The 23,973-nt window shown below is 54.0% G+C and overlaps 1 protein-coding gene across 6 annotated transcripts in view; it reads left to right on the top strand.

Annotated features, from left to right (window-relative positions):
* Positions 1-20,513, top strand: part of LOC132231766 (tumor necrosis factor receptor superfamily member 14-like) — a 60,134-nt gene extending 39,621 nt beyond the window's left edge. The window contains exons 2-9 of one of the 6 annotated variants that reach the window (XM_059691522.1): positions 13,513-13,586; positions 16,076-16,184; positions 16,573-16,698; positions 17,470-17,625; positions 17,716-17,806; positions 18,659-18,819; positions 19,497-19,528; positions 19,741-20,458. In XM_059691522.1, the coding sequence (XP_059547505.1) occupies positions 13,518-13,586; positions 16,076-16,184; positions 16,573-16,698; positions 17,470-17,625; positions 17,716-17,806; positions 18,659-18,819; positions 19,497-19,528; positions 19,741-20,169 (1,173 nt within the window). In that variant the 5' untranslated portion in view covers positions 13,513-13,517 and the 3' untranslated portion in view covers positions 20,170-20,458. Of the gene's footprint in view, positions 1-13,506; positions 13,587-15,998; positions 16,185-16,572; positions 16,699-17,469; positions 17,626-17,715; positions 17,807-18,658; positions 18,820-19,496; positions 19,556-19,740 lie in introns of those variants that run through there. The other 5 variants (XM_059691519.1, XM_059691523.1, XM_059691524.1 and 2 more) reach the window with 5 other exon arrangements.
* Positions 20,514-23,973: the final 3,460 nt, after the last annotated feature.

Here is a 23,973-nt window from a genome sequence, read left to right as displayed (position 1 = left end):
GAGGGCCACAATGGGTTCTTAAACTGGACCGGAGGGCCGGAACAAACGCATGGATGGAGTGTTTGTGTGAACTAATATAAATTCAAAGTAAACATCATTACATAAAAGGGTACGGTCTTTTTTTTCAGTAGTTTTATTCATTTCAAACGGGCCGGATCCGGCCCTCGGGCCATAGTTTGCCCACGGCTGGCTTAGGGTATTTGGCAGGTGTGGATTGGTGGTCCAATGTCTAGTCCATATAAGGTACATGGTTAGTCACTCAGGTATTTCTGGGCTGCAGGTTACGTCATACTCCGCCCACCAGTTGGGGGAAGGGAGGATCTATCAACAACTGATTAAAGAGGAACAAAAGTACCAAAACTAATTTTGTAATTCTGTTCATGTGGCATAAACCAGTTTTGCACATAACATGTAGCAGCAGTTTTAAGTTCCCTTTAGAAAAATATGAACTCTACATTTATTATTGTTTCCTGTGTAATGCATGGGCTGAAATCACTAGGATCACTTCCTTCCTAAAGAAAATGTTCTAATATGCCCCACGAATCACAGAAGGATGCATCAAGAAGTCGAATTAAAGAGTCACATTTATTGCAATCCTGGACTATGAGGGGCCATTTTGCTTTCCCAAATCTCATAGTGATAAGATGGCCGAAACACCAGACTGATATAGGCAAAGATCACAAAGGTATTGATTACATCTCAAGGTTTGGAAGGAGGAACCTGGTTTGCAAAAAAGCAGTTTACAGAAGCAGAATTAAGCATGTTAATTACAGTTTTGGGTCTCAGGGTCACTGAATTGACAGAAACACATCATCTGGGACCGCTGGGTTGACAGGAACACATTATCTAGAGACCTTGGGTCTCGAACCACTGAGTTGGCAGGAAGTCATTATCTAGAGCCATCGAGGCAATTTAGAGTAATTGCACTGTCCTGGTCTTAGGACCACTGAGTCAACTGAAACACATTATCTGGAACCCTGGGGTCTTGGAATAATTGTGCTGTCCTGGTGCCTGAAAGGGCGAGGGCTATGCCCTCCATCTTGCCCCAGATCCTCCATTTTTGGGCAGCAGCCATTAGCCATGTGGTCAGCAAGGAGCTTCTTCCAGGAAGCCCCAGCCTCTGCTAGCCACACCTAGGATTTCTTTAAACTAACCAATGATAATCAAGGGAATTGCGCGCCATAGACACAACCACATCCTGTGTAACAAGACCCAGACTTGCACCTGGCCAATCGGCAGGGCCCCTAGTCCTCTCTCCTCCCCTTACTCCAACCCCCCTATAAAACCCCTCTTCCCACAGAACTCTCTCTGCCTCCTGCCACTGCGTCGGTGAGTGTGGTGGCCGGGGAGCTCGAGCTAGCTCGAATAAAGGCTCTTTTGCTTTTGCTTCGGACTTGGCTGGTTCCTTGGTGGTCTTTTGGGGATCCTGAAATCGGGTCTTAACATTTGGGGGCTCGTCCGCGATCCCCAAGACCCTCGAGGGACCCCCGATCCAGAGAGTCTGACTGGCCGCGGTAGGTGTCTGTGTGTTTGTGTGTTCTGTCCTGTGTGAGCTCATTTCTGTAATTCTGGTAGTTCCCGAAGCGGTCTAGGTGGATGCACTGGAGGACCACGGGCCAGAGGAGTCAGAAGACGTTCCCTTCCCCCTCTGGAGGGATGTGGAATCTCCTCACGAGGGACGTGGAATCCCCTCGAGGATCTGAGACGAGGCGGGTCGCTCCCGCAGGTTGGCATAAGGCCATCGTCTAGCTTTCGGTTTTGCTTCCTCGGAGTCTTAAGTTTGTTTTTGTTTTGCTTCCATGGAGTTGGAAGACTACTTTGGGGCCGTTTCGTTGTCTGTGTTTGTGTTTTTTCTGTTTTATTCTGTGGACTTACTGGATGGACATTATGGGACAGACTCAAACTACTCCTTTAAGCATTATGGTCATTTTAAAGTCAAGGGCTGGGCCAAACCTGCTTGCCAGACTCAGGTGTGGTTTTCCAGAACCGCTGGGAACTTGAGACCTTGGTGTTTACTGAATCAAATGATAAAAACTTATATCTAGGTATCTTGAAGTGACATAATACTGAATTAAATGAGATCTGAATATGCCTCGTACAAAATCTAGAGGACAGTATTAAATCTGTTGGTTGATTATGTCTTGCATTTTTGAAGTTTATTCTTAAAAATGTTACTGATTGAGAAATGCTGAATATTTGACTTGCCAGCTAAAAGTTCAAGGTTCAGATTTAATTGGGAAAAATTGTGTAGTTGTGGTAGCTAAATGCCTTTGCTTATTGGTCTGATTAGAAAGGAGGATTAATTTTATGACCTCAACTGAAAATTTTTAATACAAAAACCAGTTTAAATTTAATTGATATTCTTTAAGATAATTATAAAAGGTATAAACAGCTAATGAGATTTCTGTTTGTCTGCAGTATAATGTTGGTCATCTATCTTTTAGGGATTTTGGTTTGCTCGGTCAAAAAAAACCAGTGTAGACAGCCACCATTTTGGGCTGCATGACTTGGCAGCCGCCATGTCAGCCACATGGCTTGCCGCTCCCCTGGGGGCCGCCATCTTGAAACAGCAAAGGCCCCTCCCTCTGATTTAGCCAAAAAGGAATGTCTGCTCACTGAGGCAGGCTGGGATTTCAGGGGTGGAGCTTTAAGGCAAAGTTTTATGGCAGAAATGTGGATGGGGCAGAAAGTGTGCTTCCCTTGTGGATTTATTTAAAACTATTTTTAAGAAGATATATTTTTTTAAAAAAATATATTTTATTGATTTTTTACAGAGAGGAAGGGAGAGAGATAGAGTTAGAAACATCGATGAGGGAGAAACATCGATCAGCTGCCTCCTGCACATCTCCCACTGGGAATGCGCCCGCAACCCAGGTACATGCCCTTGACCGGAATCAAACCTGGGACCCTTCAGTCCGCAGGCCGACGCTCTATCCACTGAGCCAAACCGGTTTCGGCTTAAGAAGATATTTTTAATGCTTAATTTAGTTAGCAATCATGGTCTTAATATAATTTAAGTGATATGAAAGACCAATGTTTTGAGCAGTTGGCTTTATAAGGGCCGACAATAGAGCTCGTATTCCTTACAAAAGGCTAAGTCATTTTTCTAATCTCTTAAAACTAGAAAACCCTGCTTTCCTTAAACTAAGGACAATTAAAGGTTATATGTTCCCGCCCTAAACAAAAGTTAAATAGCTTATGTCAAAGTCTTTAAAAGGGACTGATAGCAGTAATCCAATTTCTAAAGTGAAGTATGGTAACAATTATTCAGGTAAAAACTATAGTTTCATACTGGTCTTAGAAGGCACATTTTTCCTTTACCTGGGAAGGACAGCACAGCTATCCCAAGGTCAGAGGGCTCCAGTTAATGTGTCAACTCAGTGTTCTGGAGACCCAAAACTGTAATTTAGATAACATGCCTAAGTTTAACCAGGTCACCCAAGGGTTCTAGACCCAAAACTGTAATTTAGATAACATGCCTAAATTTAACCTAGGTCACCCAAGGACTCTAGATAATGTGTTTACCCAAAACTGTAATTTGGATAGCATGCTGTCTCTGCTTCTGTAAATTGCTTTTTTTTTTTTTTTTGAAAACTAGGTTCCTCATTCCAAACCTTGAGTTTAAAATTAATTTGTCATGACCTAGAGCAAAGAATATTCTTACATGGTATTATTCTACAAGTTTCATTAATATTTTTTGATGCTTTACAACAGTATATTGTGCATTTATCCCAAACAAACTTATAAATTAATTCTTTGAATGTTTGGCATCAACTTAAGGACATGAAAGGATTTATTCCCTTCCACTGTGTGGAAGGCCCCCTGGGGAAGGCACTTAAGCATTCTGTATTGCCAATTGTCTACAGCTGTTATCTGAATTCTCCGTTTAAGCTGAGATCCTGAAAAGCTGGTACCATGGATCTGTCTCTTGCCCAATGGCATAAGCTGGGCCGTCTCTGGAGAAGAAACCTGGGTTCCCCACAATCAATGCCGGGCCCTGCCAGCAGGTGAGGGGATCCAAAGGCAGTTGCTGGGCATGGAGGCCAGAGGGGCATAGGTTAACAGGGAGACAGAACTGAACCTCACATCACCCTACTTGGCCCAAAGGATGGCTGGTAGTCAATGACAGGTAAGACCCCTCAGGGAGGGGCGACCTAAGACAGGCACAGTCGGGGGGGGCCAGAAGGAGAGAACTTGGGGTTCAACAGAGGTGGGGCACAGATCCTCACCCTCCCAATTGTGCGGGGGCTTGAACACTCGCCACTTCTGAGGAAGGTCTCCTGTCCCCATGGCTGCTTCTTGCTTCCCATGCCCAGCCCAGATCAGGAACCAAATAACAAAAGAGACTTGGTCCAGCTGAAAACAGTGCCCAGATAAGCGGAGGCTTGTCTAACAGACCCTATGTCTAAATCTAGCCTAACAACAGGAATGCTCAGAGCCTTCACAAGGATGTAAATTAAAATTATTGTTAGAGTATTAAATTTGACAGTAAAATAATTGTCAAGTTTTCAAATTAATTAAATTTGGCTAACTTAAAATAGGTAATTATTCAAAAGGTATTAACCAAAATTTTCATTTCATGGTAAGCTGCTGGAAGACATCTTACCCAGGTATGGTTTTCCTGCTATGATAGGATCTGACAATGGACCAGCCTTTATTTCACAGGTAAAGCAGGTAGTAGCCAGGGCTATTGGGGCAAATTGGAAATTACATTGTGCTTATAGGCCCCAGAGTTCAGGGCAGGTAGAAAGGATGAACAGAACTCTAAAAGAGACCCTCACCAAATTAACCATGGAGACTGGCAGGGACTGGGTGGCTCTCCTACCTTATGCCCTTTACCGGGTAAGGAACTCCCCTTACTCCCTGGGCTTTTCTCTCTATGAAATCATGTTTGGCAGGCCACCCCCTATCATTCCTAACCTTAAAGCTGAATTTCTTGCTGAATTTCAAAATCAAGAACTATCTCTTTCCTTGAGAGGGCTCCAGAGGACAGACGAAGATATTTGGCCGTGCCTCCGCACCATCTACGAGACCGGCTCAACCCCAACTCCTCATCAGCACAGACCAGGAGATTGGGTCTACTTCAGAAGGCACCGCCGGGAGACCCTGGAGCCACGTTGGAAGGATCCCTACACCGTGGTGCTGACGACCCCCACCGCTCTCAAGGTAGACGGCGTCGTGACCTGGGTCCATCACACTCACATCGGTCAGCAGACCCATCCGTGATCTGGGAAGACTTCGTCACCAAATGGAGCGTCGATCGAGATCAACGCAACCAGCTCAAGTTCAAGCTACAGCGTGCTCGACCTGCCTGATACTGGTAACCTTACTTGCGATCACTCCTGCTACCAGGAGCCCCCACACTCCCTATAATGTTACCTGGCAAATTATAGACACCAACTCAGGGGTGGTTCTCAATCAGACTTCTCAAGCCCATCCCAAAGGCACATGGTTCCCTGAGCTGCGGGTGTACCTCCAGACTCTCTTTCCCAGAATCTACCTCCCACCATACTGTAAATCTGCTGTGATAGGCGCAGGGATTAAGGACTCAAAACCATTAAGGACTGCCTATTTCTACATCTGCCCCCGGCACTCGAGAACTTGGTCCTGGGAAAAGAATCCTTGTGGAGGCGCTGGAGACTATTTCTGTGCTTCCTGGTCATGCATCTCAACTGGACACATTTGGTGGGAGGCCCTGAGGAAGGTTGACCTGATCACTGTTGGACGGCCGCCAGCCCCACCTCGTCCCTGAGAGGCCGTAGCCACTGCAACCTCGTGAGCATTGCCTTCACGGGAGAGAGAAGGAAGGCTACCAGATGGGACACCAGGAAGACTTGGGGACTCTGATTTTACTGGTGCAGGGAATTTGGGATGTTGTACCCTATTGACCCAGGAATGTTGTTTTTATGTTGACCACTCAGGAGTTGTGCAAGAATCCATGGCCCTTATAAGAGAGGGACTACAAAAGTGAAAATTGGAAAGGGAACAGTCTCAGACCTGGTATGAGTCTCTGTTTAACTGGTCCCCTTGGTTAATTACCCTCCTCTCAACCCTCGTCGGGTCGGGCCCCTCACAATCCTGTTGCTGCTGCTGACCCTTGGCCCCTGCATCATCAACAGGCTAGTTCAGTTTGTCAAGGAGCGGGTAGGGATTGTGCAGATGATGGTTGTACACACCCAGTACAGGCCTCTAGCAGCAGAAGGTGAAGTAGAAATGCAAAGCGACCCATGATTGGGCCTGTAAGTCTCAAGACAAGGGGGGAATGAAAGGGCGAGGGCTACACCCTCCATCTTGCCCCGGATCCTTCATTTTTGGGCAGCAGCCATTAGCCATGTGCTCAGCAAGGAGCTTCTTCCCAGAAGCCCAAGCCTCTGCTAACCACACCTAGAATTTCTTTAAACTAACCAATGATAATCAAGGGAATTGCGCGCCATAGACACAACCACATCCTGTGTAACAAGTCCCAGACTTGTACCTGGCCAATCGGCAGGGCCCACCGTCCTCTCTCCTCCCCTTACTCCAACCCCCCTATAAAACCCCTCTCCCCACAGAGCTCACTCTCTCTCTCTGCCTCCTGCCACTGCATCGGCAAGTGGGGTGGACGGGGAGCTCGAGCTAGCTCGAATAAAGGCTCTTTTGCTTTTGCATCTGACTTGGCTGCTTCCCTGGTGGTCTTTTGGGGATCCTGAAATCTGGGCTTAACAGTGCCCAGGTACAGAGGAATGTGCTTTCTAAAACCAGTAAGATAATAATCAATGGGATAGTCATTCAATCGAATGGGATGATTTATACAATTCAGAAAATCAAAATAACCTGTCCATTGTTAAACAAAGCAAATAGGTACCATACTTCAAAAAGGGAGGAGAAAAGAGGCGAACGGAGGGTTGAAGGTACGAGGAATCTCCGACTGCCACACGGCTACCCTGGCCGCTGGGAAAATCAGCCCTTCGCGGTTTTGTTGTTTTTCGCAGCCAGAGTTTCATGTAGTGACTGAATCTCAGCATTGTGTCCACAAATCAAAGAGAAAAACAAGAGAAACTTTCACCTCAAAAGACTTTTCAGAAGATATATATATATATATATTTTTTTTTGTAAAAGCCCTGAGAGGAGAAAGAGAATCAAACAAAATGAATAGAAACAAATTAGCTGGACATGCAAACTGAGCTATGATTCACCCGGAGTTTAAACAAATCACAAATTTCACAGTTTAATATTGGGGGAGGGGCAGAACAACAAACAAATCATCCATTTCTCAACTTCACTAATAAAACGTGGCAAGACCACACTGACTACGGGGTGCAGAGGCGGCTAAATAAAGCTTTAAATCGATCGTGATTCCTGCAAGCTGCACAGCGTGGCGCCCGCTGCAGGTCCCTGCCTTCCCGTCGGGGGCGTGGCCTGGGGCTGCCGGCTCTGGAGCCGCCTCCCGGCTGCAGCCACGTGACTCTCACGGGGCGGGGCGCCAACTTTAAAGAGCCAAGGCCCGCCCTCCCTCTGAATCGACCAATCACAACGGGATTTTTCTGTGACTGACGCAGGATGGGGTTTCAGGGTGGAGTTTTAAGTCGGAGTCTGCTACGGAAACGCAGATGGAACAAAAGGTGCTTGCCTCCGGGATTCACTTACTATGTATTTTTTAACAAGATGTTTTTCATGCTTAATAAGTTAGCAATCACGGTCTTTTTATTATTTCAGCTATGTGATAGACCAATGTTTTGAGCAGTTGGATTAATAAGGCCGACAACACACGATCGTATTTCTTAAAAGGCTTGTAGATAGAGACATTTTTGAAAGGTATCTTAAATTCTCAGTAGAACCACTGTTATGCATATATCATACAAATTCTATGACCAAATTAAAAGTAATTGATTCCATAGTCAAGACTAGATCCTATGATGCTGAGAACTGTTTTTAAGTGTTGATAATTTCTTTTTAAAAATATTTTTTATTGATTTTTTTTTACAGAGAGAAAGGGAGAGGGATAGAGTTAGAAACATCAATCAGCTGCCCCCTGCACACCCCCTACTGGGGATGTGCCCGAAACCAAGGTACATGCCCTTGACTGGAATCCAACCCAGGACCCTTCAGTCTGCAGCCTGATGCTCTATCCGCTGAGCCAAACCGGTTAGGGCAATTTTTAAATTAGATATATGTTTGACAGTTTTTCCCGAATGCCATATTTGAAGAATATAATGGAAGGACATTTTGTGCATCTCAAAGGGCCCGAGATTGTACAAAAGGATTTATTCCTTCTCCCAAAGAAATAAGTAAATTAGACCAATAAAATATACTTAATTGCATAAGGAAATTCTGCCAAATAAAATAAAAAATTGATTTATTAATAGCAGTGTTTTTATTTAGAAAATATAAATGCCGAGTAGTGTGTGTGTGTGTGTGTAATATATATATTTTAAAGAGGTTTGAAGTCATTTAGAAAACCCTGCCTTCCTTAAACTAAGGACAATTATAGGTTAATGACTTATATTTTCCCTCCCTAATCAAAAGTTAAATAGCTTATGTCAAAGTATTTAAAGGGGTCAATAGCAGTAATCCAATTAGTGCTATTTACTGTTAACAAAGACAAGTAAAGTTAAATAATGAGCTTTATTTCAAATTAATTTAAATTGGCTAATTGAAATGAATGAATATCCAAGAAAACTTAATTATATTATACAGGAAACTGTTCCTGAAATATTAAAAATTTTTATTGATGATTCACCTCATAATAATAATTATTTAGCATTTAATAAATCCAAAGCAGTCATATCTCTATACAAGAAATTAAACCTAAAGCCATCAAGACTGCATTAAAATTTTTTTCAAAGGCCTCTTCATATTATTTTAAATACAATATAGAGGAATAATAGAATATTTCCTCTAAGAATATTACATTAAGCCTGAAGTATTTTAAAATGGTTACTTTATAATTGATTTTCCTTTTATAATGCCTATAGCAGGTCACCTGTGAAAGTGCACTGGTGTCAAAATGGAAAATGGGCCCTAGCCGGTTTGGCTCAGTGGATAGAGCGTCGGCCTGTGGACTCAGGGGTCCCAGGTTCGATTCCGGTCAAGGGCATGTACCTTGGTCAAGGGCATGTACCTTGGTTGCGGGGACATCCCCGGTGGGGGGTGTGCAGGAGGCAGCTGATCGATGTTTCTCTCTCATCGATGTTTCTAACTCTCTATCCCTCTCCCCTTCCTCTCTGTAAAAAATCAATAAAGTATATTTTTTAAAAAATGGAAAATGGTCTAATTAAATGAAAAAGATCTCAGATCTACCTTAGAGGAAATTCCCTCTTAACATTTGGTCGAGGATATGTTTATATATTTCCAGAAAATTTCTCAAAGCTCCTGTGGATTCCCGCAAGAAATATTAATTTCAACATGGACCCGAGAGAGAAACTGGCCAACTTAAAGAGGAGTCCCCACCTGAAGCCACGCCTTACAGCGGCAGACAATCAGGTGCCCGGCCCACAGATGGCCGTGGTCCCGAGCAGCCCACTGAGGATCAGCGGGGGGAGGAGGACGGAGTGGACAGCGAGGAGCCCAGAAGGGACCAGGAGCCCAGGAACCTGAGCGCATCCTCCTTCCATGTCCGCGGTGATCAGCTGGAGATAAGGCTACCGGGGGGACACTTTGTCTGGGATTGAGGACAAAGAGAAGCCCCTCTGCCCCGGGCGACCTCACATCCCCCAGAGGGGCAATCCCAGCCCCTGGGCCGGCGCGGGGCGGCGAGGGGGCGCGGCTCCTTTGGAAGCCTTCTCGCCGGTTCAGGACGCCGGCCGGGGGCTCGGGGCCACGGGGGCGCCGCTGGCGCTGCGCGGAGATGGGCTCGGGAGGCGGCGGCGGCGCAGAGGGAGCAGGTGGAGTTTTAGACTCGCACCCTCCGCCGCAGGCTGTGAGCCGTGGCCATGTCCCGCGTGGAGACCTTAACCTCTCCTGCGCTGGGTCCCGACGGTCACGTGTTGGAGACCGCGGTGCACATGCGGGCACGGGATCTTCTCTGGACCGTCTGCTGCGTATCCATCACGCAACCGTTTCCAACCTTCTCCCACGTGTGAACGTCAGCAGTTCCCGTTAGGAAACCGGGGGCAAGCTTCATGAATGCAGTTTAAGGGTCAAGAACTTGACTACGGGCCCTAACCGGTTTGGCTCAGTGGATAGAGCATCGGCCTGCGGGCTCTAGGGTCCCGGGTTCGATTCCAGTCAAGGGCGTGTAACTTGGTTGCGGGCACATCCCCGGTGGGGAGTGTGCAGGAGGCAGCTGGTCGATATTTCTGGCTCTCTGTCCCAACCCCCTTCCTCTCTGTAAAAAATCAATAAAATATATATATTTTTTAAAAGAATTTGACTACGGGGGTGGGGGGTGGGGGGTGGGGGTGGGGGGCGGGGTAAGAGATCAACCAAAGGACTTGTATGCATGCATATGAGCATAACCAATGACCACAAGACACTGGGGGGTAGGGGAGGCTATGGGAGGGTCAAAGAGACATATATAATACTCTTTGTAATACTTTAAGCAATGAAACAATTAGAAAAAAAAAAGACCATTGAGCTAGTTTCATATTCAAGGGAAAAAAAAGAATTTAACTACGTTTAACAGAGAAACCTCGGGCCTTGCGCATAGCTTCAAGCATCTGCGAGTAGAGCTCTCTCTTGAGACCCGGAATCACCCATTTTTACACCCCGTTAATTATAACTTCCAAACTACACACCTGCTTACCGTCCCTGTGGCGCGCGCTTCCCAGGAGTGATCCCTTTGCCTGACCTCCCCTGCCCCACGGGTGGACGTCAGAATGTGCCGGGCGTGGGGCTCCCTTCTCCGCGTCCCGCCCGGGAAAGAGAGCGCGAACCGGTTCCTTCAAGTGGAGGCGCTTTGGACGTGAACGCGTGGAACCATGTGGGGCCCTTGGGGCTCAGGCACAGGGAGTGGGAAGAGGGGTGCTGGGCTGTGAGCCCCGTCCGTGGACATCAGGACCCGTCCCCATGCCCTGGCCCCGGCTCAGCAGCCCTTGTCCGAGGAGCCTGCTGGTGGCCCTGGAGGACGGAGCTGGGAGCCAGCAGTGCCGTCAGCGGGGCCCATTGTCCCTGGGACGTCGGTGCTTCGAGGACTTCCCAGCGCCCAGGACAGGGCATCGCATCGCAGGCCTCTGAGGGCGGGCGGTCCTGGGGGCAACTCCGGTGATTTAGCACCAACATGAGCGACAGCCAGAGCCCAGGGCATAAAGTGAGACCATGAGACTGCCGGGACTCACATGAGCGGGGAGGGCGCCTCCTCCAGGGCAAAGAGGGAACTGCATGGCCCTGGGCCTCCCACCCCCACGGCTCAGGCGGGGTCACCAGTGGGTGAGACTCACCAGAAACAGGATCTGAGCTGCTCTCATCGCAAACTGTTCCCCCAACAAAATGCTTTAAGGTGACGCCTCCGTGTGTGCGACTCATTCTCAGATCACAGTCTCATCAAACCGCACACATCGCGGCAGAATTGATCAGCACAGAATTTATAGCTTTTACTGCACAGCCGCTGAGATGGTCCCCAGGCCTCTGGCAGTGAGAGGAGACCGTGGGGCGAAATGCTCAGAGCAGAAGCGAGTTCAAAGCCTCAGACATTCTGTGGCTGCAGAGTGTTATCAGCGGTGACTTGGAGACAGGGTGAGGCCTCCTGTGTGGGTGGAGCTGTGGGTGACGGTGTAACGGTGGCTCCAGGACCCCCGGTGCCAGGGCCCCACAGCGGTCACCACGCCCCCGTACAGAGCGGTGGTCGCTGGAGGAAGTTCAGCTGGAACCGGGCGCCCGGTGCGCGCGCAGCTCAGCTCAGCGCCCCCCCCCCCCCAAACCGGTCCCAGGGCGGGCGGGAGGCAGCCGGGGCGGGGCTGCCTGCGGGGTGGCCTCAGGGTCCCCAGGGACCAGGTGGCCGGTGCCTCCCGGGCGGGTGGCCAGGCCCTGCCCGCAGCACCTTCTAGACGCGGGCCCTCCCCCAGGTGCCCGCGCTGCAGCCCTTCCCGCTCCGGGAGGAGCCGCCTGGCCCAGCTCCGTGCGGCCCGCGTGGCTCCTGCGCCCTCAGCCCCGCAGCAGCGGCCCCGTCCCAGCCCCGGCCCTGCTGCCCCGCCCGCTGTGGACGGACAATGTGGTCCCACAGGTGGCCCTGCCCTGAGCCAGGACCAGAGTCTTTACTGGACCAGCTGCTCCCCCCCCTACCCAGGCCCCCCCCACCCCTCCCCCAGTCCAGGTGAGTCCTGCTCCACCCGCACACCAGTCACCTCGGGGCTCAGCCTTCCTCTCACAGTGGGCACGCTGAGCCCGGCCCTGCCCGGCCCTGGGTGGGCGAGTGGGCACCCAGGCTGGTCAGGAGGGGAAGCCGGGTGCTGGGGGAGCCTGGGGCGCACACCTGGGACCTCTATTCCCAGAGGGCAACGGGTTCCAGCAGGAGCTGAGCTCCGGCCCGAGGGAGGGGAGCCCGGGCCCCTGCTGGTCCCTCCTGGCTGCTGTCCCCTCTGGGCGGGCTCTGCTGGCACCACCACCGCAGAGCGCGCCTGGGAAGGGGCAGGAGCTGATGGTCGGTGGAGTCAGTGGCGTCGGCAGAGCCTCGTCCTGGAAACATACGAGCCGGAGGCAGGTCCCAGTTTCTGCAGAGGGAGTCCCTTCAGGGCCCCTGGGTTCCTGTGTCCGTGTCCCTCCCTCTATGGCGCTTCCCTAACTCCCGCCGAGGGGCTGTGCCGCCTCCGCAGTGGGAGCAGGAGGCGGAGGAGAAGGCCCAGGCCTCTGAGGGTCAGAGATGAGGGTTTGGTCTGAGCACTGTTTGCACCCGGAGCCCTGGGCCAGCCCTGTCTCTCTGAGTCCCCACTTCCTGTCTGTGGAATGGGGCAGGAATGACCCAGCCCGCCCCCTGCAGGCAGGTGGGTGTCAGTGCACATGGCAGGGAGCCCCTCCAGGTGCTCAGGGGTGACAGTGCCCCTCCCGCACCCCCAGGGGCCCGGAGTTCCCATGAGAGGCTCACTCTGGAATGTGTGGGTGCAAACAGCTCCCCCCCCCCCCCCAGGCAGAGGGGACACAGGTCACGGAGGCTCAGAGGGCTCTGCCCGCATGGGGAGAGGCCACAGGTCAGTCTCTGGGGGGCAGAGGGACAGGGAGTGAGATGCGCTTTGGGGGGCGCCCTCTTCTACTGGAAACCCGTGCGGGGGCGGGGGAGGCGGGTCCTGGACCAGAGAGGGGACGGAACTGCTCTGCGGAGCTGGGCCCCGCCCCTCTCCTGGCCCCTCCCCCTGCGGAGACAGCCCAACCGCAGCCCTGCCCTCCCACTGTGAGGGGGGGCCCCTCCCCCTCCCTCCTGTGTGGGGGTGGCCCCTGTCTGTGTTGGAGGAAATTGCAGCCCAGATCAATTTGCATTTCTCTTTCTCTTTGGGAGCAGCGGCAGCAGCTGCGAGGTCAAGAATGAGCCCGTCTGTCCCGCCGTCCATCTGTCCCGCCGGTCTGAGTTCCGAGGCCGCGATCAGGGAGTGAGGGTCCCGGAAGTGGACATGCAGCCTCTGCCCGGCTGGGGGCCACCCCCCTGCAGTCCGAGGCCCGAGGCTGATGCCCTGAGGCTGGTGAGTCGGGGACGGTGTCGCCCAGCAGCCCAGCGCCGGTGGGGGAGGAACTGGGTGTCTGTGCCTGGGAGGGAGGCGGTGCACAGCTTCCTGCGTGTTTCCTGTTTTCTTTTTTTTCCTGCATCATTTCCATTAGCTCCAGAGCTGTCAGCTCATAAGTCCCATGTTTACTACTCAGGTGTAGCTCTGACTGGCAGGCCTGCCCCTCCCTGCCCTCTACACCCCTCCGCGCTCCCTGTGCCCCAGCTTGCCCGAGGGCCCGCCCCAATTTCGCCAGCCAATCCTCACACGGGAAAGCCCACCCCCACCTGCGCCAGCCAATCCTCACAGAGGAAGGCCCACCCCCACACCTGCGCCAGCCAATCCTCACACAGGCCTGAAGGGCTCACCGCCCAGGAGGGAGGGGCGGGTCCCAGCTCCGCAGACAGTTCTGTCCCCTCTCCTGTCCAGGAGCCGCCTCCCCGCCCCCCGCTCGAGGTTCCGGTAGAAGTGGGCGCCCCCCCAAAGGGCAGAGCTGTCCCTGCCCTGACTCTGTGGCTCCCAGGGCTTGGGGTCCAGCACGGGGAGCAGCGAGGCTGAGTTTGTGGGGTCAGAGCAGCCCTGGCCTTCCCGGGGGCGGGACCTCTCGCTCCAAGCCCAGGGGGTCAGAGGTCACACACAGGGTGGTCCCAAAACCAGGCTCTTAGGCTCCTCAGTAGACGATCCTGAACATGCCGTGTTCATGGATTGGTAGAATCAACATCATTAAAATGTCCATACTACCCAAGGCAATCTACAGATTCAACGCACTCCCCATTAAAATACCAACAGCATATTTCACAGATGTAGAACGAACTCTCCAAAAATTCATCTGGAATAAAAAAAGACCCCGAATAGCTGCAGCGATCCTGAGAAAGAATAACAAAGGAGGTGGGATCTCAATACCAGATATCAAGCTGTATTACAAAGCCACTGTTCTCAAAACTGCCTGGTACTGGCACAAGAACAGACATATAGATCAATGGAATAGAATAGAGAACTCAGAAATCGACCCAGACCACTATGCTAAATTAATATTTGACAAAGGAGGCAAGAACATACAATGGAGCCAAGATAGTCTCTTCAATAAATGGTGTTGGGAAAATTGGACAGATACATGCAAAAAAAAAATGAAACTAGACCACCAACTTACACCATACACAAAAATAAACTCAAAATGGATCAAGGACTTAAATGTAAGACGGGAAACCATAGAAATACTAGAGAAATCCAAAGGCAACAAAATCTCAGACGTATGCCGAAACAATTTCTTCACCGACACAGCTCCTAGGGCATTGGAAACTAAAGAGAAAATGAACAAATGGGACTACATCAAAATAAAAAGCTGCTGCACAGCAAAAGAAACCATCAACAAAACAACAAGAAATCCCACTGTGTGGGAAAACATATTTGCCAATGTTATCACCGATAAGGGTTTAATCTCCAACATTTATAGGGAACTCATACAACTTAACAAAAGGAAGATAAACAATCCAGTCAAAAAATGGGCAAAGGACCTAAATAGACACTTTTCAAAGGAGGACATTCAGAAAGCCAAGAGACACATGAAAATATGCTCCAAGTCACTAATCATCCGAGAGATGCAAATCAAAACAACAATGAGGTATCATCTCACACCTACCAGAATGGCTGTCATCAACAAATCAACAGACGACAAGTGCTGGAGAGGATGTGGAGAAAAAGGAACACTTGTGCACTGCTGGTGGGAATGCAGACTGGTGCAGCCACTATGGAAGACAGTATAGAGTTACCTCAAAAACTAAAAATGGAACTCCCATTTGACCTACTGATCCCACAGAAACCAGAAACACCAATCAGAAAGGATATATGCACCCCTATGTTCATAGCAGCACAATTCACCATAGCTAAGATCTGGAAACAGCCTGAGTGCCCATCAGTGATGAGTGGATTAGAAAACTGTGGTACATCTACACAATGGAATACTACGCTGCTGTAAAAAAGAAGGAGTTCTTACCATTTGCAACAGCATGGATGGAACTGGAGAGCATTATGCTAAGTGAAATAAGCCAGTCAATTAAGGAAAAATACCACATGATCTCACTTATTTATGGATAATAAAGACCATTATAAACTGATGAACAAAAATAGATACAGAGGCAGAGCAGCATTAAATAGACTGTCAAACTACAATGGGAAGGCCGGGGGTGTTGGGGGGGGGGGGGTAAGAGGTCAACCAAAGGACGTGTATGCGTGCATATGAGCATAACCAATGGAAACAAGACACGGGGGGGGGGGGCGGTAGGGGAGACCAGGGGAAGGTCAAGGGGGGAAAAAAAAGACAAATGTACAACTCTTTGTAATATTTTAAGCAATTAAAAAAAAATAGAGAGTCCGGTCCTGGGCCCCCTGCAGGGCATGGCCTATTTCCCAGAGGGTCAGACTGAGGCCCAGGCAGCTGCTCTGCTCCAACGCCCCCCCATCTCCCTTAGGCCCTGAGCCTCCTCCTTCTGAGAGCCCCGCCCTGCGCACTGGGGAAGCCCTCATGCAAAGAGGTGGAGTTCCCGACGGGGTCCATGTGCTGTCCCAAGTGCTGGCCAGGTGGGTGCAGATCTGCAGGGTCCCTGGGGGGCGCCAAAGGCAGGGCTGTGCTGGGGGCAGGCATTCCCCCCTCCCATGGCCTGGAGCCCCTCTGCTCCCAGCACCCCTTCATGGGAGGCCTGAACCCCTGGACACAGAGGGCACCCCCAGCTCGCCACCCCTCCCCGACACTCAGCTCACTGCTCAGGGTGGGGCTGGGGGTGGGCAGCCCATTTCAGACCAGGGGAGGGGGCTCAGAGCCAGGCCTCTGTGTCCCAAGAGGCCCCCAACTTCCAGAAAATTCTCACTTCCTGCTAAGCAGGCTCACTGGCCTAGGGAACAGCCCAGGTGGGTGACCCCTGGGGGGTGTCACACCTGCCCGGGCTACACTGTGCCCTCTTGACTGCAGGCTTCTGGGTGCAGGAGGCCTGCGGGGAGCTCAGGACCACAGTGTGTGCGCCCTGCACCCGGGGCACCTACACTCCCCACCTCAATGCCCTGCCCGAGTGTCTGCCGTGCCGCGTCTGTGACCCAGGTGAGACCAGGAGCCCAACCCCGGCTGTGCCTAGCCCCCAGCCCCCCACCCCGGCCACACTGACTGCTGGACCCCAGGCAGCCCGGGGCCGGACCTCCCGTCACCCAGGGGGCTCCCTGCCCAGGACCCTTCCAGGAGCCTCATCCCATGGCCACACCTGCCTCTCCCTAGAGAGGGCCCGCGCCTCAGCCCCATCACCTGTCACCCCGCTTCCAGGCTCAGCCACCCGATGCCCTGCAGGCGCCCCCGCCTGTGGCACAGCCCGTGGGCCCCGGGGCCAGGCCTCCTCCACCTGCAGTGCCGGCTCCCAGGACCCCCCACCCTCCCCAGGGTCCTCCTCCGGCTGAGCACTGGCCCCTGGGTTTCCTCCCTGCCCAGGGCAGGGGGTTGGGCTGGGGCCCCCCAGGAGGAAGGCCGGGACCAAGGTGGAGGCCACAATGCTTTGGGGTTCAGGCTGGGGGGTCTCAGCCGCCCCGAGAGGCCTGGCCTTCTGTGGAGAAGACCCTGCCCCGCCCCTGCTGCTGCCGCCCCGTCCCTCGGACCCCCCTTTGGGACTGGCCTCTGCGTCCGGCAGCTCCGGCCTATGTTCCGGCTGAGCCTGGGCTGCGGCCGGCAGGGTCCATGGGGAGCAGAGGGGGCGCAACCCGGTCCCCGTGCCCACCCAGGCCTGCGGGCGCTGCCCAGCCCTCAGCGTGATGTCCTCCCGGGACGGGCGCTCCCCCAGCCCTGGCAGGCCTCGCTGCTGCTCTGAGCTCCTTCTCTGGGTCCCAGGCCTGGGCCAGGTGACCAGACAGAACTGCTCCACCCGGACCGACACCGTGTGTGGCTGCGAGCGCGGCCACTTCTGTGAGCGACAGGACGGGGACTCCTGTGTCCAGTGCAGGCCCCACAGTGTCTGCCGCCCGGGCCAGAGGCTGCGGGAGACAGGTGAGTGCGGCCCCCCCTGAGGACACAGGCCCCGGACCCCGGCCTGAGGGGGCCCCGAGGAGCCCTCTGCCCGCCACTGTCGTTTCTCAGGCACCAAGTGGCAAGACACGCTGTGTGAAGACTGCCAGCCGGGCACCTTCTCTGCGGGGGGCACCCAGGCAGCCTGCACGCCCTGGACCAGGTAGGTGACCCGGGTCCCAGGAGGCGCTGCCAGGGGCCCCCTGGGAGATAAGGGCCCACCAGAGGGGAGACGGTGACCCCCCAGCCGCCCTGCTGACCCTGTGGCTCCCACACCGATTTCCCCTCAGCCCAGGGCCGGGGCAACACATCCCAGATGCGGGGCTCAGGGCGCTGCGGCCAGAGCCCCACCCTGTGTTCAGGGGTGTCCCCAGGTGTCAGGGCTGAGGGGTCCTGCCATTCGGAGTCAGGGGTGCACACGTGAGGCTCCCAGAGTGAGGAGTCCTCTCCCCGGAAGCGGGAACCCCAGTGCCCACTTTACACACACACACACACACACACACACACACACACGCGCGCGCGCGCGCGCACACACACACACCCCGGTGCCAGCTGTGACCTGGCTGCTTAGTCTCTGGCATGACTGCCAAACGGAGGCTCTGGGTCCTGTGTGTCCACCCTCCCCCACTCCCACCCCATCTGTCCCTCTGTCTTTATCCTCCCCTTTCCTCCTGTGCCCCCTCCCGCCCCCTCCCCCTGGTCTGTCCCTCTGTCTGGGGCACTGGCTTTCATAGTCCATTCCTGACACCAGCTCTGTCCTCTCGCCTGGCACCTCCTTCACTGTCCCTCTCCTGTGTCCAGTGTCCCTGTCCCCCGGTTGTCCTGCCCCCTCCTCCCCTCCTTCCGTCTCCCCGTGGCTGTGGGACAGGGAGAGTCAGACGGACCGGAGTTCCCCCCAGAGCCCCCCTCCCCAGGCCCACCCCAGGCAGCAGCCTTCCCCTCTGTGCGCCAGGCTGTGCAGGGGACTCCTGGGGTTGGGTGAGCACCAGGCTACGAGGTGCCCCTGCTCCCCCAGGTGCAGTGGCCCACTTACCTGGGAAGCGAAGCCAGGGACCAACAGCTCAGACGTGACATGCTCCCCCGGGGGCCCCGTCATCATCATCAGCGTCATCCTCGTCATCGCTGTCATTTCTGTGCCACGTGTGTTCAGGGCCATCAGGGACAGAAGGTCACGTGGTGAGCAGGAGCCCCTGGTCCCGTCAGGGCTCAGGTCCCAGCTCTCTCATCCCAGACACCGCTCTGGCTCTGTCCCCCACATAGAGTGGCGGCCTGGAGTGCCCGGGGGCGGGACGTCCTGTCTGAGGAGCCTGGTGCACCCCCCCTGGCCCCCTGGTGCCCACGCAGCATCAGGGCTCAAGCTCCCACCCGCCCTCAGAGGACAGAGGAGCACAGGGCGCCCATGAGCAGCAGGAGGCCCCGTCATGCCTCCCTCCCCTGTCCCTGCCCAGGGCGCTCTGTGTGCCCAGAGCCCGAGGTTGGGGGCCCTGAGCAGAGAGAGGCTCAGGGCTGTGGGCGAGGCTGCGCCCTGTCCTCACCCGGGAGGTGCCCGGCCCAGGGCCCGGCTCTGAGCAGCAGGCGGGTCCCTCCTCCCGGCTCCTGGCAGCTGCTCCCCTGTGGGGGCTCAGCCCTCCCTGTGGACAGTCCACGGGGCTGAGGGGGGCCGGGTTGGCAGCAGGGGAGGTGGAGGCACCCGGGTCCTTCCCCTTCTCCCGGCCCTGGCGACAGGCCGACCAGGAGCCCGTGCTTGGGTCCTGCTGCCTCTGAGCGGGTCGGTCTCTGGAGGTTCCCAGTGAGCAGCAGGCCCCCTGGTCCCCGGCCGGCGGCCCCTTCCTGACGGGGTGTCTGTTTTGCAGGTCAACTCGCCCGACCGAAAGCCTTTCCTGGGGTACTGCTCCCTGTCCCCACCCTGGCGGTGAGCCTGCTAGCTGGGGAGGGGGGCAGGGAGTTGGGAGGGCAGGTCCCTTCGGGCTGAGTCCTCCGTGGACGCTGTGCTGAGTCGGGGAGGGAGGCCCCGCTCCTGCCCTCGGGGGTGGCTGACCCTGAGCATCGGGCCAGGCGGGAGCGGCCCCTGGTCTTCATGCCGAGTGTCCCTCACAGGGGACAGGGGAGCCGGCAGAGAGGAACAGGCGTCGGGACCTGCAGACCCCCCGGGTCCAGCCAGACGTCCCCACGGAGCCCGTGGAGGAGACAGCATCCGTGTTCCCTCAGAGGACCCGCCACCTGACACATGTCGTCTGGATTCAGGCGCCTGAGCTATCTCCGCAAGGCTGCTGGCAGTGGCCAGGCCCCCAAAGACGACATACGTGGTCAGTGAAGTCGCGGGACCCCCTCCTGGTCGCCAGCCCGCACCTGGCTGAGGAGGAGACCACCCCCTGCGCCGGGGCCTTTGGTGTGAGAAGCCATTGGTTGTCTTCATTATCAGAGGAGTGTAACCACGGAGCACTGGTGAACCTTGAGCCCTGGCAAGGGCCAGAGCTATGCACCAATTGTTTAGTGCAGACAGTGGGGGCTCAAGCAATTTCCTGACCAAATAGTCTCAGAGAAAATCTTTCTAATATTTCCTGACCTTTAATATAGTCTGTCTGTTACCGCAATTACCTGCCTGACTAAGAGCTAGACTTGTAATCAAAATTGGAAAAAAGGTTGGCAAGGCCTGAGCACGAGTGGAAGTCCTTCCCCTTGGATTGGGCTTCCCGCCAGGACCCCAATATTTCCAAATTGTCATTTCTTGTCTTCTCTCTGTCATTTGTGCGCGGCCCTTCTCCAGATCCTGAACCCCGAACCAGGCAGGATGTGGGTCATCACACTTTGGGACCCCCCGCGTCTCCCCACAGGGCGCCTGAGGTGCCGACCTCCCCCCTCCTGACCCCGCATGTGAGGCCCTGGCCCAGGGTGCTCCTGCCCCCACCCGCCGCCCTGGGCCCTCAGCTCAGCTGCTCAGCTGTAGGATGGGCCCTCAGGCACCTTCTGGGGCTGCCACTGGGATGGTGGTCATGTCTGCGCATTACATGACTCACAGTCTTGAAAGCTGTAGGGAGCAGCTCTAGGGTCAAGCCTCGGGCTGACCTGTGGCAGGACCACAAACCAGTCCCAGCCTGGAGGGCAGAGCTCTCCTAGCATAGTTAAGCTTGACCTTGTAGCCCTCCCTAATTCCTTCCTAAGTGGCTAATGGGCTGTGGGAGGTGCAGCAAGTGTTGCCAAGACAAGAACATTTGTATACATGTTAATCTGCCCTTGTTTTAATCAGACTATAAAATAAAGCATCAGCTTGCAGGCTGGGTCTTTTGCGTCCTCATCCAGGCACGGGAGGTCCACCGAGCCCCAGCCGTATTCTCTTGTCTGTCTTTTCTTCAATCCTTCACAGCCCCTCCTCAGGTTCGCCCTTGGCCGTGCTGGTGCGGCACATGTGGCGCCCAATGTGGGGCCTGAGTACAGGGGAACTACAATTGCAAGGTGAAAGGACACTCCAGTGAAGCACGCGCAGAAAGCAAAAAAAAGTAAGGAACGGAGCAAAGTTTGGTGTAAAACATGGGAAGTTCAGACTGTCCAAATCTGAGGACTATAAAGAAAAATCAGCCCTGACTGGTTTGGCTCAGTGGATAGAGCGTCGGCCTGTGGACTCAAGGGTCCCGGGTTCGATTCCAGTCAAGGGCATGTACCTTGGTTGCAGGCACATCCCCAGTGGGGGGTATACAGGAGGCAGCTGATCGATGTTTCTCTCTCATCGATGTTTCCAACTCTCTATCCCTCTCCCTTCCTGTCTGAAAAAAGTCAATAAAAATATATTTAAAAAAAAATACATTAAAAAAAAAAAAAAAGAAAGAAAGAAAAATCAGACCCTCCAGAAGGAAATCTGACAGCACCAGCCTCACATCGACGACATCTTTGCATCGACGACATCTTCTTGAGGAGCTAGAGCATGGCCATTGACAGCAGCAGCCTGAATGCCGAGACCATCCCACAGAGGCTCGCCGACCTGCGGCAGCTGTGGGGCCTCCTCGAGGAGACGGAGAAGTGGCACCGGCGGCTGGAGGAGGTGCAGGGCACCCAGAGAAGCTCCTTGTCCTTTTGTTCAAAAGACTGTGAGTGGCCCCGGTGACAGCGATGTGGAAAAAGACGACCCAGCACCTGCAAGGGACTGAGGTGCTGACTAGCCTTGGTGAGCTGCCAGTCTCCTGTAAAGTCTTGTGCAGCCAAGTCCAAGGACTGTGAGCAAATATACACCGGCGGCAAAAGAAACTTTCATTTAGTGGCTGAAAATGTGAACACTTCTGTAGTTTGATTTCTCCCTTATCACCGTGTCACATTGGCATTGTTTGTTATTGTTCTAATAGAGTTTTGTTCTTGATGTTCACGTGTTCAAAATGTTAAACATGTCTGTAGTTTGATTTCTCTCTTATGACTGTGTTGCTTTAGCATTGTTTTTTTGTTATTGTTTTAATGGTCAGAGTTATGCTCAAGTTTACTTTTATTATAGTACCTTAAAACAAAAAAAGGGGGAGATGTAGGAGGCAGCATATAATTGAGCGTGTTTGGGGAGAGACTTTAGCCCAGCGGTCCTCAACCTGTGGGTCGCGACCCCTTTGGCGGTCGAACGATCCTTTCACAGGGGTCGCCTAAGACCATCCTGCATATCAGATATTTACATGACGGTTCATAACAGTAGCAACATGACAGTGATGAAGTAGCAACGAAAATAACTTTATGGTTGGGTCACAACATGAGGAACTGTTTTTAAAGGGCCAGAAGGTTGAGAACCACTGCTTTAGCCTATGAGCACATTCTATTTCTCACCTGCATTTATCAATTGATTTTCTCCTCTGAACACCACCACTGCACTGGAAGGAAGAACTGTCCTCATGTATCATTCATTCACTCATCCATTCACCCACTCACTCATCCATCCATTCACTCACTCATTCCTTCATCCATTCACTCACTCACTCACTCATTTCTTCATGCATCCACTCACTTCCTCATTCATCCATTCACCCATCCATTCACTCACTCATTTCTTCATGCATCCACTCAGTCCCTCATCCACCTATTCACCCATTCATCCATTCACTCATCCATCCATCCATTTACTCACTCATTCACTTATTCATTCACTCTCATTCCTTCATCCTTCCATTCACTCACCCTTTCATTCACTTATCCATCCATCCATCTATCTTGGCCAGTCTGCTACCCTCTCCCGGTGCTGTCTGCTGTGGGCTGTGGGTCAGATTTCTCACCCAGGACCTACCACTAATGGCTGCAGAGGGAGTTCTGATCCTGGATCCCCAGTCAGGGGCCCTCCCAGCCACCTCCAGAGTCTGTGCCACAGGCGGGCTGCCTCTCCTGGCGGTGGTGCCAGAGGAGCCAGAACCCTGGGCTTACCCAGCCTGGGGCCCTGTCCATACTCCCAGAGCCTCTGCAGGGCCCTCAGCTGGCCAGCCCCTGTCTGGGTGCCCAGGCCGGCCCTGCTCCTGGCTGTGCGGGGCTCCTGGGGCCCGGCTGGCTGCTGGCCTGGCCATTCTGTGCCCCCTCTCCCGCCCCCAGCCCCTGGTGAGTGGGGTGCGGCCTGATTCTGGGACTGGTCTGTGCAGCCTCAGAGGCTGGGGCAGGCACTGGGGTGAATCTGCACTGAGGAGCGGGACCCGGATGAGCCAGCTGTGCCTTTGCAGGTGCCGCGGCTGGAGCGACCCGCGCTGCCCTGGGGAAGCCAGGCCTGAGGTGGCTGCCAAGGTCTGTGACACCCCCCAGTTCTGTGGGACTTGGGGTGACTGGAGACTCCTGAGGGCTCCCCTCTAGGTCTCTTCCCTCCAGGCCAGGGTGGTCCGCCAGGGGACCCTGTCTGAGAACCTGCCACCGAAAACAGGGCTGCTGGTGGTCACCCACAGTGGGTGGGGACTGAGGGGCGACCGGGGCCATGGGGAGCCAGGGACCCGTCCTCAGGGGGAAGGCCCGGCTGCTGGGTGGGGGTAGCAGCTCTCCTCTTGGGCACTAGGTGGGTCATGGCGGCCCAGGTAGTCCCATCCTCCTCGCACGGGGCCCCTGGCCACCCCCCGTGGCTGCAGGTGTGGCAGGGCTGCCCCACTCAGTCCAGGTGTCCCCAGGCTGCTGCGTCCCCCAGCAGCGCACTCTGCAGCCCTGGACCTTTCTGGGGAGGTCTGTGCCAGGGAGCCGCCCCAGGGAGCCCGGCTCCCGCTACCCTCTCTCCCCCAGCTCCCCTGGGTGGAGCGCTTGGCAGGGCCAGGGGCTGAGCTGGGCCTTGCAATGTTAGGTCACCCCAGGATGCCAGTGTCACCCCTCGTCGTAGAGGGAAGCAGGCTGAGCCCAGTGAGG

Source organism: Myotis daubentonii, chromosome 3 (genome assembly GCF_963259705.1).
Source record: "Myotis daubentonii chromosome 3, mMyoDau2.1, whole genome shotgun sequence".
NCBI classification, from domain to species: domain Eukaryota; kingdom Metazoa; phylum Chordata; class Mammalia; order Chiroptera; family Vespertilionidae; genus Myotis; species Myotis daubentonii.
The sequence above is the reverse complement of the archived record's forward strand: the minus strand, read 5'-3'. Positions and strand labels throughout refer to the sequence as shown.